Source organism: Urocitellus parryii, unplaced genomic scaffold, assembly GCF_045843805.1.
Source record: "Urocitellus parryii isolate mUroPar1 unplaced genomic scaffold, mUroPar1.hap1 Scaffold_62, whole genome shotgun sequence".
NCBI classification, from domain to species: Eukaryota; Metazoa; Chordata; class Mammalia; order Rodentia; family Sciuridae; genus Urocitellus; species Urocitellus parryii.
Genome location: NW_027554113.1, coordinates 445,649 through 463,429, shown reverse-complemented (window position 1 = coordinate 463,429; position 17,781 = coordinate 445,649). Strand labels below are relative to the sequence as shown.

General features: G+C 35.7%; 1 protein-coding gene across 1 annotated transcript in view; it reads left to right on the top strand.

Moving 5' to 3' along the window:
- LOC144252872 (DNA polymerase alpha catalytic subunit-like) overlaps nucleotides 1-17,781 on the top strand; it is a 94,912-nt gene that overhangs the window by 54,169 nt on the left and 22,962 nt on the right. Inside the window, 11 exon segments of the mRNA XM_077794940.1 lie at nucleotides 620-700; nucleotides 6,690-6,805; nucleotides 7,269-7,331; nucleotides 8,161-8,253; nucleotides 8,686-8,773; nucleotides 9,030-9,227; nucleotides 9,771-9,947; nucleotides 14,330-14,442; nucleotides 15,191-15,307; nucleotides 16,917-16,991; nucleotides 17,444-17,460. Of these exon segments, the coding sequence (XP_077651066.1) occupies nucleotides 620-700; nucleotides 6,690-6,805; nucleotides 7,269-7,331; nucleotides 8,161-8,253; nucleotides 8,686-8,773; nucleotides 9,030-9,227; nucleotides 9,771-9,947; nucleotides 14,330-14,442; nucleotides 15,191-15,307; nucleotides 16,917-16,991; nucleotides 17,444-17,460 (1,138 nt within the window).

Genomic DNA, 17,781 nt, shown 5'->3' with positions numbered 1-17,781 from the left:
AAGTTACTTAATGCATTGAGCCACAAGTTTTTATTCTATAAATGGAGATAAGAAAACTATCTCCCTGATTGCTGCAAGGAGCACATGAAGTTTTAGGTATGAGAGGTAATATGAGCAATGGAAAGTACTGTAAAAGCTGGTTCTTTTCTACTGTTCTTCTGTCCCTTGTATAAAGTTTCCTGCTTATGTGATTGCTGACCACAGGAAGGAGATATAGACTGTGTCTGTGATTATGTTTCTATTTCTGTAATAGAGCTCAGCTATATTCTAATTTTCCCATGCAGACTAGGGTGCCTTTCTAGGCTTTTAAAAAATTCTTCTGGTAGAGTAAAATACCTGTGAAGCAAGCTTTTGTGGCTAAGTTTTTGATCCTGTGGGACCAGATCATTTCCCTGTTTCACCTAGCTAGGTATAGTATATATTTGGTTTTGATGCCACATCTGCTGTGTGGATGACCTGCCTTGTCTGAGACCTGTTTGAATAGGATTCTGATGCACTTATAAATGGAACAGACTAGGAGAACATCTGAGTGGTTACAAAAGTATTCTTTTTGCCAAGGCTAAAATATTGTTGGTGACTTGTGAAAACTTGATCCCAATATTAAATTTTGTTCCTGCAGATGGTATTGGTTTTGTGGAAGACGGCCGAGAGATTTTTGATGATGATCTTGAAGATAATGCTCTTGATACCAGTGAGAAAGGTACCTACAAGAGAATGTCATTTTGAGATTTGAAGAATTGTCTAAACTTTTAAGATGACTTGGTATTCTGAAACAGTCTCCTTTTGAGGGAGAAGAACCTACACAATTATTTTTAGATAGAGTATATGTTCTGACAGTGAGAGAATCACAGTTGTGTAGAAAATTAAATGTAAGAAACAAAAACAGTACCAGAAAGTATGAAATTTTTAGTCCTATCGTCAATTTAGAGTTGTTGATATTGAGGACTGCCATAGTAAGTGATGTGTTTTAATTCCTACTGAAATGATGAACTCTTCAGTAATTGTACAGTACAATAATAAAGTTTAGAACTAGTGTAATCAGCTTGCTTTGTTTAATTGAAATTTAAAATGATATGAATGAATGTGTTAAATTTTCTTAACTGTACAATCTTGGCATTTTTTTTTCAGGTAAACAAGCCAGATTTAGTTCTGTAAAATGGGAATGGGAAATACTCCTTGTTTTTTTTTTGTTTGTTTGTTTAGTTTGTTAATTGGTCTTCTACCACCAAGTGATAGATAAGGGGTCAGCAAACTATGGCTTAATTTTTTTGGGAAAAAAAAAACACTTCATTGAGATATAACTCACATGCTGTGTAATTCACTCATTTAAAGTATAAAATTCATCACAGAATTGTGCAACTATCACCATAGGTTATTTTAGAACATTCTCCATTAACAGCCCCCCCCATATCATCAAATCATATCGGTTTTTATACAGCCATTGAGCTAAGGAAAGGTTTTTATGTTTCCAAAGTGCGTGTGTGTGTTTGGTGCTGGAGATTGAACCCAGGGCCTTGTGCATGGGAGGCAAACACTCTACTAACTGAACTATATCACCAGCTCCCAAAGTGTGGTTTTTGAAAAAACGATAAATATAAAGAATACATAATCATGTTACAGAATCCTATTTGGCCACAAAGCCTTACGTCTCTGCTATCATGCTCTTACAGAGGGAGTGGACTCTCATTTGCACATTAATGTTTTGCAACATTTGTTTCCTCTCCCCTTTCCAACCACTGACACAGACTAGTTGTTGGTGAAATTTTTGAACTTCAGAAGTCCCTTTCTAAGAATAAAGGCTCTCATCTGCTTAACCACAGTAACATTATCATTTATCATTGTCTATAGTAATATGTGTCCAGTTTGCTGAGTAAGGTGTTTTGCAGCTTTTTTTTTTTTTTTTTTTTTTTTTTTTGCAGTATTGGAAATTGACCCTGGGCTTGCTTCGCATACACAAGGCCCTGAATTCATGCCCTCTGTAAAGAGCATACCATTCCCTTAGTGTTGATAATAAATTTGATCTCCTGGTTAAGATGATATGTCAGATTCCTTCTAAAGCTACCTTTCCCCCTTTATGATTAATGCAAACAAGTGGTGATAATTTGAGACCATGTGTATATCCCATTTTCCCATGAATTTTCACCCAGTGCTTTCAGCATCTGTTGATGATTCTCTCCTTTTAAATTTTTTCTATTATTTTTGAGATAGAGTCTTGCTACGTTGCCCAGGCTGGCCTTGAACTTCTAGGGTCAGGTGATCTTCGTGCTTAAGCCTCCTTAGTGGCTGGGTCTACAGGTGCATGCCACTGCACTCAGCTTCTTTCCTTTTTAAAATTATCAATTCAAACTCATGGGTTTCTAGAAAATTTACTGTTATAATTCAGTGCTACCATTTCTCCTTTCGGTGTTCAAATTATCCCAGATTTAGCTGGTAGGAGTGAAACCCCTTTTAGTTGGTGCCTGCATCCTTTTGATGTGATCCAATCAGTCTGAGCATTTCCTAGCTATCAGGGCTGAGAAGATGTTCAAAGTTTACCTTGTACTCCTCCTATACCAGACTTGGAATCAACTGTTTCTAGCCACTATCTGGTTCCTTTCATGGGGAATATTATTCAGATCTGGGAGAAGGATGTGTTTATTGCTCTTGGGGTATGGTGGTTTCTAGCTTCTAGGCCCTTTTGGTGAACAGAACTAGGACATTATGTATGTTTTGAATTCATACTGATAAATTTTATCCCAGTCCAATACTACTGAATTCATCTTCCAATTCATATTTTTACACTTTCAATGAAAATCTTTGTTTTCTGAAATATACACAGTTGATTTAGAATTACTAAACCAACAACCTTTCTGTTTATTTTAAGGTACATTTTTTTTTAGTTATAGGTGGACACAATATATTTTATTTTGAGGATCGAACCCAGTGCCTTATGCATGCTAGGCAAGCACTCTACCTCTGAGCCACAACCCCAGCCCTCTATTAACAACCTTTCTAAGTAAAGTTTATGATTTCTTTGCAATTTTACTTGTTCTTGGCGTATATCCCTCTAAAGATTTATTGTGAGAGTTTATAGGTTCATTTGTTTTTGTATTCAAATTTTTAAAAGTCTTTAACTTTTTACAATATTATAAAATAACTACATAATGTCAAAATCAAAATGATATCAAGAGATATATGCAGAAAAGTCTTGCTCTTATTCCTATGCCTTCTGACTTATTTCTACCCATCTCTATAAATAACCATTTTAATTAATTTCTTGTTTATCTTTCCTTTATTCACAGTTATTAAAAAAAAAAAAAACATATGTTTGGTTTTCCCTCAGAGGGGATGTTATTTATTCATTCATCCATCCATTAGAGTATGAATGGACTAATTTCTGCCAAACTGTAGTGTAGAAACTCTATACACTGGGACCCTTTTGTAGAATTGTTGCGAATTGTGTATTTGTAGTTTATATGCGTCCTGGAAGATAGAATGAACCCATTTACTGTATTATGTCCCAGAATCAAGGAGACCTGTGTTATGGCTATATTGTTAATTATATCAACTTGACATAGTCCCGAACACCTATGTAGATTTTAGTTTTGGTCAGCTGCAAATTAGGATGTTGGACTGGTTAAGGAGCTTCTCAAAGAAAGGACCCATGTCCCACTCACTCCAGGGCTGATCACAGCAGCAGACATGAAAGAAGTATGCAGTATTTGTTGAATAAATGAGCCACCACTGTTTCTTTTCATATTGTTATCTGTTTTGGCAATACATTAGTAAAGAGAATGAGTTGATATTCTGGAAGACAGCTAGTCTTAGAAATTTTTATTTCATGCTTTGCCAATGTCATTCACCCACAAATCCCCATTGTTTCAGTGAACCTCACTAAGAGCCCACGTAAGGTCACAAGATATTATGAAGGCAAACAGAATTCTGAAATCCATTTTAAAAATTTACAAGAAATTGTAGTTTTGAGTATAAAGTCAGCTCCTTATGGTGTGAATCCAGTCCCTGGCATGCTGTTTTCAAATAGAGAAAAATATTGGTCAAGTCCAAATGAAGAAAAATAACTGGAAAAGTACAATAAAACAAACACTAATTGTGGATTTCTGCATACTAAACTGTGTGTGTGGGGGCGGTTGCTGGGGATTGAACCCAGGGCCTTGTGCATGCAAGGCAAGCACTCTACCAACTGACCTATATCCCCATATCCCCATCCCCCTTGCATACTAAACATTTTAACCATTAAGTATATTCTGTCTTCAAACTGCTCCAGTTGGTCTCAATAAAGATACAAGTTCCTTAATGCAATTCTCTGGTCTCACATATTTTACAAATGTCCTGTAAACCTTTTCATAGCCTTGCCATGTGAAAAATGCCTGTTTTTATTATGGTAGAATACATATCACAGAATTTACCATGACATTTAGTACATTTGCAGTGTTTGCAGCCATCACCATTATCTAATTTCAGAATATTTTCATTGCCCCAGATGGAAACCCCATACTCATTAAACAGTCACTCTCTAGTCTTCCTTCCCTCAGCACCTGGCAACCATTAATCTGCTTTCTGTTTCTATGGTTTTGCCTGTTGTGGATGTTTTATATAACTGGGATCATACAATATGTAACATTTTTGTCTGGCATCTTTCACTTAGCATAATGTTTTAAAGTTCCTTCCATGCTATAGCATGTATTAGTGCTTTATTCTTTTTTGTGGCTGAATAATATTATCTGGATATGTGTTGCCCATTTTGTTTACCCATTAATCAGTTGATGGGCACTGAGTTATCTACCTTTTTTAATGCTGCTATGAACATGTATGTTGAAGCTTTTGTTTGAATACCTGATTTCAATTCTTTTGGATATATACCTAGGAATGGAATTGTGTGTACGTATTTCTATTTTCTTTCTTAGACAAAAGATATCATCTATAGATAGTTTTGTAGTTTGCTTTTTTCATTTAAGATATTCTGAAAATCACTTCATATTAGTACTTAACAGATTTTTCTTATTTATGTCTTTATGGCTGCATAGTACTCCATTATATTGATATGCTATCATTTATTAAAATAATTATTTCGGGTAGACATTTATTTTCAATAATTTATTATTACAAATAGTGCCACACATCCAGTATCTCTTGTGCATATTATGTTTTCCTTGGAAAATTCCTAGAAGTGAAATTGTTGGCTCAGAGAGTAAATGCTCACAAAATTTTTTTTAGGCGTTGACAAGATATTGCCAAGTTCTCAAGTTCTTCTAGGAGTTTTTCTTTTGTACCCTCCTATGAACAGTGTCTGGGTGTGTATTTCCCCAAAGCCCTGCTGATAGTATGTTGTTAAGCTGAATTTTTGCGAGTCTGATATTCGAGAAATGGCATCTCAGTGTGGTGTTCATTTGCATTTCTTTTATACTGAAAGTTGTGGATCTTCTCATAAAACTTTGTATTTATTGCTCACATTCCTTTTGAGTTTCGATTGGTTGTTTTAGGTCTTTATATCAGGGAAATGTTTGTCAGGGTAATGGATACTTTATCTGTGATACATATTGTAAATATTTTCTCCAGGTTTTTCTTTAAATTCCTTTTCTGGTGTAATTGAATTTATCAATCTGTTTTTTCCTTGAAAGTGGATTTTGAATTAGTGTTAGATTTTTACTATACCCAGATTACAAAGGAATTTGCTTTTCTAAAGTACTTGCATAGTTTTATTTTTAAAATTTCCTTTTGATGTTTATATGGATCTTACAAATGGCTAGCCGACACTATTTATTTATAAATCTATTTTTCCCCAAATGATGTAAGTTGTCACCTTTATTATATGCTAAATTTCCATATGTGATGGGGTCTTTTTTTCTAGATTGTATTTTTTACTCATCTGGTCTCTCTGTGTATATGCCACTACCACACTATTTTAATTATTCATTTAGTTTTTTTGAGATTGAGACTATTTGGGGATGAATCAGAAAGTGAGATTAAAATCGACAGTATTAGGAAAGTTGATTTACACATGGTCAGAAGAGATTAAATGGCAAAAGTTTTCTTTTAATGAGCAAATGCCTCTGTGCTGTTTAGTGTTAATGTGACATAGTTGCATGTGTCTAGTTGCTGTTCTCATAAAAATGGAAATCAGGATGCTACAGTATCATAACTGGTAATTCCATTTCTTTGCAGTTAAGTTGTTCTGTCAAATTACATATAAAATCAAAGATATGATCTCATGAAGGTTATTAGGATAATATCTTGGTTCCAGCTTGGCTTTATCTTTCCTATATCACTTTTTTTTACACAATACTTTTATTTATTTTTATGTGATGCTGACGATTGAACCCAGTGCCTCACACGTGCCAGGCAAGTGCTCTACCATTGAGCTACAACCCCAGCCCTCCTGTCTCACTTAAAAAAAAAGACTTTTTATTAACACTAACATTAGCAATTAAATAGTCACACTTAACTCATCCTGATATTTAACTTGTGTTTTATCAGTTTTTGTAATAACGTTTAGCCCGAGTTTTTGAATTTAGCTTATTTTAAAGTTTCTTCTTTATGTACCTCATGTAAAATCTTATATATTTGTATTTTGAAGTTTTAATATTTTCTTCCCAAATTCCCATATATGGAGAACAAGTGACTACTAGGCTTTTTGTTTTCCAATTTGAACTGGGACCTTTTGTGTTTCTAAATAATATATGTTCCAATAGGAAATGATGCTAAAGCACGCAACAGAGACAAGAAGAATGTAAAGAAACTTGCAGTGACAAAACCAAACAATATCAAGTCAATGTTCATTGCCAGTGCTGGAAAGAAAACCACAGATGTGAGTTTCATGGTTTCTGTATATTTTGTCTTTTCCTTTGTGAAATGAATTTAGAATATGATTATACAGGTATTAGAAACTTAATACATATTTAAATAACATTTTCCCAGCTTCACTCACTAAGTTGACTTTAGTTTTCAAATGATTTAAGCACCTCAATGATTAGAATTTGGGACACAGAAAAGAAAGATTGAACAGGAAAACTGAATTGAAAGTGTGTTTAATTTCAGTGACTAGAAGGAATATCATGTAATGAGAATTAAAATAGAGGATGGGAGCTATAAATTTAGAATTTACGTATACACAGGTGGTAGTTAAAATCTGAATAGATTTGACCACTTCATTTGAAATGAAGATGTAAGGACTGATTGGTTAGGTTCTTCCTTTCATAGTCATGTGTGTGGTCTGGGTGAAAATTTAATGTGCAGGGCTTTCTCATTTTGCCTTCCTTTATAATCTCTAGAAAGCTGTAGATTTGTCTAAGGATGAACTGCTAGGTGACATTCTACAAGATCTGAACACTGAGGTAAGTGATTCTTTGGGAGTTATAAAATGTGCAGGGAACATAGGTTCTAGAAATAATTCAGAAGTTGTATGGAATAGACTTTTGCTAGAATTTAAAAAATGCAAGGACAGTACCACCAAAAGAAATATCCCACAAAAATAAAAAGAAAAATAAAATCTTCCAGTTAGTTTCTTCTCACCATTTTAGGTGAGTAGTTTCTAGCTGTTACAGCTATGCGATTATGTAGATGGGGCTGTGTGGATGTATGTTGGAAGTAGTAAGAATACACCCAGGAATCAGTTCTGTGAATGCTCACTGCTTGTGTTCAGTTGCTATAGCATATGTTCCCTAAATAGATTGAAGCCTGTCAGTCTTTAATTCTGAGTGGGAGTGAAGAAAGAGTTAGTGTCCTATTCCTGATAGAACTCAAATAGGCTCACCTACACTGTGAATTTGAAATTTGGCCATTTCTCATAAATTCTAAGTGCTTATTTAGAAGTGTATTTCTTTCTAAATGGCCATACATCAAAATAATCTAGCATCAACACTATGCAGTCATATGTATCTTGATTGTTTTTAAATGTAATATTCTGGAAGGATAAGTGAAAGACTGCGTTAAATTTTAAAAAGAAAAGAATTGGTGAGGGGTGGATCCCGTATCTATTCAGGTTTTCTAGTGATTTCTGTAGTATTGTTGCTATAGTAACCACAGTGTATGAACATAGATCCTGCAGGGGGGGTGGGCAGGGAAGGAAAAATGCTTATTGAGTTTCAGTGAGCGAAATGCACTTTATCTGTTACGTGGTAAACCAAGCATGGCAGTGAATATCTGTCTTACCCTTCCTTTTAGAAACCTCAAATAACTCTTCCACCTATAATAATACCTAAGAAGAAAAGATCTACTGGAGCTTCTCTGAATCCTTTTGCTGTGTACACCCCCAAGGTAAAGTGTATAGAGATACCCTGTCTTGATTTATGATATTGTTTTAAATTTATGTATGTTTGCTTTTCTATGTGAAGGAAATGCCTTTGAATTTATTTTTGATTTTTTTTTAAATTAGGACTGCCATTCAATATATAGTTTTGTGTATTTCAAAAATAGCATGTGCCTGCTTTTTTCATAGTAAATTTTGTAGTAACTAATATGTGTTTATTATAGCTATTACAACTGTGCTAAATGCAATAATTTTCCTCCTGGAAACAAGTATTTTTTTTCTGTAAATCTAGGTAACAGTAAAATAATTGAAGCTATTACATTAATAATACATAAAATCTTTTTATAAATGGGAACTGTCATTATCTTTGGTCAGGGTAGGGCAGTTACATATTTTTAGTATGCAAGTCTAAGTGACTAAACATTTAAAAATGTTTACAGGCAATTCCTTCAGGAAAAACTGCTTCCCCTGTCACCAGGAAGGAGCTTTCATTAACTCCTGTTCCTCTTAAACGAGCTGAATTTGCTGGTAAGTCTGATGTCAGGCAGAAGTGCAAGGGTGTTGAGCAGTTGTTTTTACAGCAGTAGAAGAAGTGGAGGTATTGTGATGGCAAGTCTAAGTGTGAAAGATTTGGATTTGTAGCACTAAAAGTTAAAAACATCCAACTTGGAGACTAAAGAGAAATACAAGTGTAGGAAAAGGGATGTGCTGATGTTTCAGTGTTGGGTAAACCATTGTGCCCCAGGTACTAGCATGTGACAGGAATATATGCTGATGTCTATAGGAGAGCTGGTGCAGCCAGAGTGTCCGGAAGATGAGTATGAGTCAGGGGAAATGGAGTTTGAAGATGGTGACTTTGATGAGCCCATGGAAGCTGAGGAGGTGGATATGAAGCCTGTGACTGCCAAGACTTGGGACCAAGAGAGTGAGCCAGCAGAGAGGATGAAACATAAGGCGGATCCTAGGAAAGAGACCACGTCTTGCTTGTAAGAGCATTTTCTGGTATTTTTTTTCCTGGCAGATAGCACTCTAATCAATCTGTTAGATTTTTTTTGAATTTTTTTAATATTTATTTTTTAGTTTTTGGTGGACATAACATCTTTGTATGTGGTGCTGAGGATTGAACCCAGGCCGCACGCATGCCAGGCGAGCATGCTACCGCTTAAGCCACATCCCCAGCCCGTCTGTTAGATTTAAAAAAAATTTTTTTCATTGTAGATGGACACAATACCTTTATTTTATTTATTTATTTTTATGTGGTGCTGAGGATTGAACCCAGTGCCTCACATGTGCTAGGCAAGTGCTCTACCACTGAGCTACAGTCCCAGCCAAGATTTAAAAAAAAAAAAAAAAAAGTTTTCATAGTTATAGATGGACAGCATGCCTTTATTTGTTTAGGTCTTTATGCAGTGTTAAGGATTGAACCCAGTGCCTCACACGTTAGGCAAGTGCTCTGCCACTGAGCAGTAGCACCAGCCCTACTCTGTTAGATTTTGAAAAGTTTTGGAAAATTTGATTTCTGCAGGGGGAAGTTTTCTCCCAGATGACTCTTGTTGGGGCATTGATCAGGAAGATGATAGTTTCTCAGCACAAGAAATTCAAGTGGATTCCAGTCAACTCCCATTGGTAAAAGGGACAGATGAAGAACAAGTGTTCCAGTTTTATTGGTTGGATGCTTATGAAGATCAGTACAACCAACCAGGTAATCAAAGATAAAGTAACCATATGTCTTGATGGAGTAGCAAGTTTTCTCTTGAATATTTAGTGATGAACATTGGCACAGGCTCTGCCCTCATGTAAGTGTGTTATAGGAGAGTAGGACTTGTTCATTGTAAAGTTCGTGAGCCACCGTGTGGTGTGAATAGTCCTTAAAATGCTTATTCCAAAAATCAGTTATTTGTGATTTTTGAATGAGCTTGTACTTTGCCATCGATGTATCTGAAGTTGCAGGATTATTCTGCAAATGGAATCAGTCATTAATTTGTCTCTTTATTTAGCAAATTGGACACATGTTATGTTTAAGTCACTGAGAGGGGGTGAACAAACTGCACAAATTCCCTATGCTATAATGTTGCTTATATTTTAATAGGGTGGGAGTGGGTGGGGAGAAATTGGCTATAAATAAAAGAAACTGATGTAAAAGGGAGTTTGTTGTAGGATGCTCAGTGAAGGCCTGTCTTAAGAGATGATCCCTGGGCTAAGATGTGAGGCACATACAGAGTCGAGGAAAGGACATTTCAGCTTAAGCATCCAGTAAGTGGGAAGGACTGACACGAAGAAGGTGGCCTGTGTGATAGTAGCATAGTTATCAAGTGATAAGATTGGTATGCAGTGAAGTTGGAGATAAAGGTAAAAGGCCATATAATGATGGATGGTCCCATAATTGACTTTGCATTTCAACAGGAATTCTCTTGTCTGTGAAGAGAATAACAGACATGTTATTCTGTGTGTGCATGCTTGTATATATAGCTGTAGAAGGGTGAGCTAGAGTGGGGTGGTAGGAAATTATAGAAGCCCTGGAGATCAGTCATTCCAGGGCAGAGGTACTAGTTACTTGGACCCTGGAGGCTGGGAAGGAGAGAAATGAACGCATTTAACAAGTATTTTGATACAAACTTGTTGATGGATTGAATCTGAGCATTGATGGAAAGGAGAAATCAAGACTGATTCCCAGGTCATCCTAATGAACTAGTATTGTGAATTCTTGATTCACAAAATGCTAGGGATAAATTGAAGAAGAGGGCCACACAACAAATGAAACAAAAAGTTTATTCTCTTTTAGAATTCACAGGCCTGACCTTCTGATGAGGGGGGCCTTACTAACTCCCTCTTTGTAGAGGAAAAAAAATCATCTTACAGGAGCCAAGAATGCCCTTAAGATGACAGAGGAGGGTCATTCCATTTTTAACAACAGTAACTGTAAGAAAAGACCCTCCTCAAATTGAACAAATATGTTTCTGGTGGTGCTTCTGGGCCTGTTTCTTTTTAACCAAATTGAATATGTATTATTTCAGTTCTTCAGGATAACTTTTTTTTAAAATTTAAAAATCACCTCCAAATGAATGTTTTTTCATTAAACAGAAATAGTGGAGATTCTCTGTTTTTAATCTTTACCCTTTGCCTAAAAGATAGGAGGCAAAATAATTTTGACATATCTCATTTGTTTCTCATCTCTGAATTTGAGTAGCTGCCTGTTAATTCTGGGATTTTTTTTAAGTCCTGTTTTTTTTTTTTTTTTTTTTTAACCTTCTTCCTGTTTTCTAAGACCTCTGAGAGAACTTCTCAACTTCATGGAACTGAGAGGTGTAATAGGTAGCATAATGACCCCTCTCCCTAAAGATGTCTATGTACTAACATTTGGAGCTTGTGATGTTTCCTTGCATGGTAAAAGGGACCTTATAGATTTGATTAATTATTAACCCATAGGTTAATGGTTCCATCAAAACCAGAAACCTGGAAGCCATCTTTGATTCCCTCCTTTTCCTCACTTGTTAGTTTACTCCTTCTAAAGTAGATAATCTATCTCCTCATAACTGGTGCCCTGAACCCTTCTTGCCTACTGAATTCATTGTACCAGCCTCCTAATTGATCTCTAAACTGTTGTCTTCCACATTACTGCCAGAGTGATTGATCAGAAGAGTAACATTGACTATATCATTTCCTCATTTTAAAAAAATCCTCAGTAGCTATTGCTTATAACACAGAGTCCAAGCTCCTTAGCAAGGTTTCTGATGCCTGCTATCTATGAATTTTTGCCCTAGAAATTGCTGCTGCGTGTCCCTTTACTCATAGTATTTGTCTGACTGGGATGCCCTTATCTGACACATTCTTCAAGATTCAGCTCGGATGTCATTTCCTGAAAGTTTTCCTAAACCTCTAGATGGACCTTAGAGTCCTATGACCCCATCATACCCTTTCTCATTGTAGTTTTGTCATCTGATTTTGAAATGATCTGAATCAGTTTTTTTCTCTATTCCAAAGCCTTTAAGCTGCTACAAATCTTTCATTTCCAGTATTCAGTATAATGCCAGGTCCATAGTAGGCATTCAGTGAATGGTCTCTGAAATAAACTACACAGTGATTGACAGTCTGGTGGATGCACATGGAGAGTTACAGAGCACCAGAGTTGAATTTGCTGCCATTATTTATTTTTCTTCCTAAATTCTTGTAGCAGTGTGAAATAAGAATGATTAAAACAAAAGTGGATGGTGATCACCTCCCAAGTAAGTGCCTATAAAGCATCATTGCCATTGCTTAGTGGAAAAGTGTTGGCCTATTATGTATGGGGCACCGAGTTTGATCTTCAGTACCACATAAAAATAAGATATTGTGTCCATCCACAACTAAACTCTTTGTGAAAGAGAGTTTGTTATTTTTATCATTTGTTTTTTGGTTTATACTCTTATTAGTAAATACCATTGTTTCACAGGGCAGGGATCTACTAAGGTACCATAATGTCCAATATAATGGCCATTTGTAGTTCTTTTAATTTATACTGTTTAAAAGGAAGTAAAATTTAAAATTCAGTTTCTCAACCAGTAGCCACCTTTTAAGTGCTTAATGGCCACATGTGAAAAGTAGCTACTATATTGGATGGGTCAGATACCAAACAAATATATATCATCACAGACATTTTTCTTAATTAGTGATGGTTTGTAGTAAGGGATATTGGAGGCTAAGATTGAAACATGGAGGCACAACTAAATTTTCAAAGTAATTAATTTCTGATATCAGGCCAGTGTCATGGATAGGTTTTTTTTTTTTTTTTTTTGTACTGGGGATTGAACTGGGGGGCACTTGACCACTGAGCCACATCCCCACCCCTGTTTGATATTTTATTACAGACAGGGTCTCACTGAGTTTCTTGCGCCCTGCTTTTTTGCTGAGGCTGGCTTTGAACTCGTGATCCTCTTGCCTTAGCCTCCCAAACCTCTGGGATTATAGGCATGCATATAGAAAGGGTGAAATAGATTATAATAGAACCCTGTTATGAGATATATATGTTTATATAGAATAAGAGATGTGTTAGGCAGCTTTTTATCACTATGATCAAATACCTGACAAGAACAACTTAGAGGAGGAAAAGTTCATTTGGGGCTTATGGTTTCAGAGGTTCAGTCCATGAACGACTGACTGACTACTGCTCTGGGCCCAAGGTGTGGCAGAACATGGCATAAGGGTACAGTGAGGAAAGCTGCTTAGCATATGGTAGGCAGGAAGCAGAGAGAGGAGTTGAGGTGCAAGGGACAAAATACAAACCTCAAAGGCATGCTCCTAGTGACCCAATTCCTCCAACCATGCTATACCTCCCTATAGTTACCATTTAGTTAGTCCATTCAAGCTAGAATGGACTGTTAGGTTAAGGTTACAGCTCTTATAATCAAATCATTTTACTCCTGAATATTTTGGCATCAACAGGAGCTTTTGAGGGGTACCTCATTTCCAAACCATAAGATACAAGATGAATTGTTTTTCCCAAATACAACTTTACATACAGAAAAATACTGATGTATGTATCCCAATACATGAAGGTTGTTTTTTATCAGTAAGTGTAAATAAAAAATAAATTTAGAATGATATTCTCATATTTGCATGTTTTCATGAGAGGTTGTAATAGCAGACTTGTTGGACAATAGTTGTTTTGTTTTTCTTAATCTGGATAATACTGGTTATAGGGAAACTGTTTATACTAAATTAGAGAATTATTCTATCCCCTTTCTCCCAGGGGTTGTACCACTGTGATAGTGTACTATGGCATAAGTACTGAGTTAAGAACTGGTTTTGGGGCTGGAGTTGTGGCTCAGCAGTAGAGTGCTTGCCTTACACGTGTGCAGCCCTGGGTTGGATCCTCAGCACATAAAAGTAAATAAATAAAATGAAGGTATTGTGTACAACTACAACTACAACTAAAAATAAATATTTTAAAAACAAAGAACTGGTTTTATATATGTTTGCTGTCAGAATGTTATCACAAAGGTATAAATGTGTGGACATGTTCAGTAAACATTTACGTTGTTCCTATGATTTGGTGTAATTGAAATGTTTTCTTTTCAATTTCAATTAAGTTTTCCCTTATTCTTTCAGGTGTGGTATTTCTGTTTGGAAAAGTTTTTATTGAATCAGCCAAGACCCATGTGAGCTGTTGTGTCATGGTGAAAAACATTGAGCGAATGCTGTACTTCCTTCCCCGTGAAATGGTAAGCATTAGTGATTAGCTTTGAGATTTCAGTAATTATATATGGCACCCATTCTCTATTCCAAGGTCAACCCTGTCCTTCAGTAGGGTAGCAGTTCTTCACAACCCCAATTCTTTCTTACTCCTTGCTTCATGACCGCTGATTGTCAGTAATTCCAATAGACGATGGGAAAATTAGAGAAATGAAGTTGAACTCAGTTTTTCAACTTGTTAGAGTAAAAGTGTCTGAGTTTTAATACAGAATGTTATATTTCCCTTACTCTTCATTTCCATAATAATTGGGCTTGGGACTCTAAGGCTCTAAAACGTGACATGGCATTTGGCCCAGTTTTCCTGCTCTTGTTGCATAGGCAGCTGTAATATTTCCCCTGTGGCCATTTAACAAGATCAGTTCCATTTGCTTCTTCTTTATTAGGACTTTTAATATCTCCAGCTCCCTCCCAGTATCAGCCCCTCCCCATTTCTGTTGAATTGTGGAGCATCTTGGTTAGGATATATAATACTTATTTTCCCATTGTTTCTTAGCATTGATCATCTTTGCCTTGCTTTATGGTGCTTTGGGAGGAATTGGCCATTGGGTTTAGTATTTTTTAGGGATTGTTTTGCCTTTGAACTCATTGTTGAGACTGTGCTATTAAGTGTTTAAATGGGGGAGGATGAAAACTGTTTTAAACTTGGGTTTCTGGTGGTTAAGAAGATCTTATGTACAGATACTTTTTCTGCCTTTTCTCCTTCCCACGGGAGAACAGAAAATTGATCTAAATACAGGGAAGGAAACAGAAATTCCAGTTACAATGAAGGGTGTTTACGATGAATTTGTTGAAAGAATAGCAGCAAAATATAAAATTATGAAGTTCAAGTCCAAGGTTTGTATTTGGTTGTAAATTTTTGACCAGCTTTCTTAATTTGTTGTTTGTTAATGTCTTGATTTTGTAAATAGGTATTGCATATCTACTTCATACAAAGTGCCTTCTGCATATCTCTAATTCATAGAATGGCAATCTCATAGGCATGAATATAAAAACTGTGTTAGATTTTTAAAAATAGTTTGCTTTCTTTTTAAACTGATTGTAAAATAATGGTCATGAATTTGAATATATAGATAACTCAAAGCAAATTACTTTAAATGCTTAATTTCATGTTTTTATTCTGAAATGGCAAAGAAAACATTTTGATTTTATAATTAGTTATTGCCAATGCATTTTGATTAGAAGGTTAAGTAAGTTTTAGTTTTAAAAATCAGGGACTATGATGTTACTTCTGATAGAATGAAAGTCTTATATTCATGATATGTATGACAAATTGTCCAAACTGGTGTTGGTGGCACATGCCTCTGATTCCAGTGACTTGGGAGGCTGAAGCAGAAGGGTTACAAGTTTGAGACCAACCATAGTAACTTAGTGAGACCCTGTCTCAAAAAATAAAAATAGCTGGGGATATAGCTCAGTGGAGAATGCCCCTAAAAAAAGAAACAATATTTTGATTTTAGTGAGATATTGATGCCTTTGGCCATAATTGTGGGGTCTGTAGCCCACTAAAAATATGGGAAGTTAGTAGTGATGGAAAGAAAGGGAGGATTGAGTTGCAAAAGATACAGCAAACAGTCTTAACTACTTAAGTTTTGGATTGTGGCTGAGTCACTTCTTTAAATTTCCACAAGTAATAATGCACAAGGCCTTGGGTTTGATTCCTAGCACTGCAAACAAAAACTAAAAACATAAAATTCCAGAGACAATGTGTTGTAATGGTGAAGCATATGAATGTTAGAGTCAGGTTGCTTGTGATTTAAGTCTTAGCCCTGCTGCTTACTAGTATCTGATTGTGAACAAGTGCCACGTGACTTCCCTGTGCCTGTTTCTTTATTTGACAAATGAGGCCCTATTGCAAGCATTGTCAAAAGGGTTAAATCTCTTGATTCATATTGAATGATTAGAATAGTACTTGACACATAGCCAATGCTTACTACATATGAACTATAATTATAATGTTGATTATTCTAGCAAGATGGAGTTGCTTAATGTCATTTAGTAACAAATAATTTTTATTTTTTGAGACAATATTTTGCTATGTTTTATCAGTGAGGCATGTATAGCTCTGGACTTAAACTCACGATTCTCCTACCCAGATTTCTGAGAGTAGCTGGGATTATAGGCATGTGCCACAACCTGTCTCTTGACAAATGATTTAATGCATTAACATTGTAAAAATAAATCTCTTATTGCTCCTATTTGAATGCAAATATTTTGATTTCTGTAGTGTCTAAGAGAAGTCTTTTTAACATTGTCACTATGAGTCTTAGTCCTAGTTGAAAGGTGAAAGGATACCTTTTTGGCTTTAATTACTCTTGTGTCCCACAAGGATGCTAGATTCCTGATGATTTAATATAGGAAAATGTATTATTTATGTAATGCTGGATAATTTGAGTTTTGAAAACTTTTTTGTCTTAATGATTTTTTAAAACATCTACTTATCCAGACAGTGGAAAAGAATTATGCTTTTGAGATACCTGATGTTCCCGAAAAATCTCAGTACTTGGAAGTTAGATACTTGGTAAGTTAAACAAAGAAAATTACCTGGTTTTGGTGAATGGCATTTTTTTCTACTTTTGAACTTTCAACTAGCTTTCAATTAGTAGTACTGACAGAACTCCTCAAGCCCACAGTTCATTGAGGTGGACATATAGTAATGAATAACTGAAATGGATGAAATTAATTTTAAGTACATAGTCTACAGGTTATACTGTCTTTCTCTGCTTTCAAGTATGCATCTTTAAACAAATAACTTGAAACAGCACAATTGTTTGTCAAGTGGAATGAATGCCACATGATGGAGTTGGACATCATTAGTCTGTTAAGTGTCTCTTGTAAGCAGTGGAAAGGTGAGAGAGGAGTGTCGGTAGCATCATTATAGTGCTGCTCTTGCTCTTGCTCCTGTGACAGGCAAGGTCGTTGCTGTAGGGTGTTAATTAACTAGACCTTAACCTCTTTTTACCTTTGTTCTAGTGTTTTGATCCCACAATGTTGGAAAAGGGAAACTTTTAAAAAATGTTTTTGGCAGTGGTGATGAAAAGTACCATGGAAGCTTTTTCAATGAGTCCCACTCTGTTGCTTTCATTCTTCTAATGGAGTGGTACTTACTTGGCTATTCTTTATCAGTGAGGCATGTACAGCTTTGGACACAAATTCTCTCTTGGGGGAGCTTCTTGGCCTATTTTCTTCTAATGGGTGTCATGAAGATGCATTATTTTGTCATTGTGAATTGTTTTTGTTTCCTACTGTGAATTGTTTTGGATTTCATTTGTAGCAAATTACATTTCACATGTATCAAAGGGGTTTCTTCT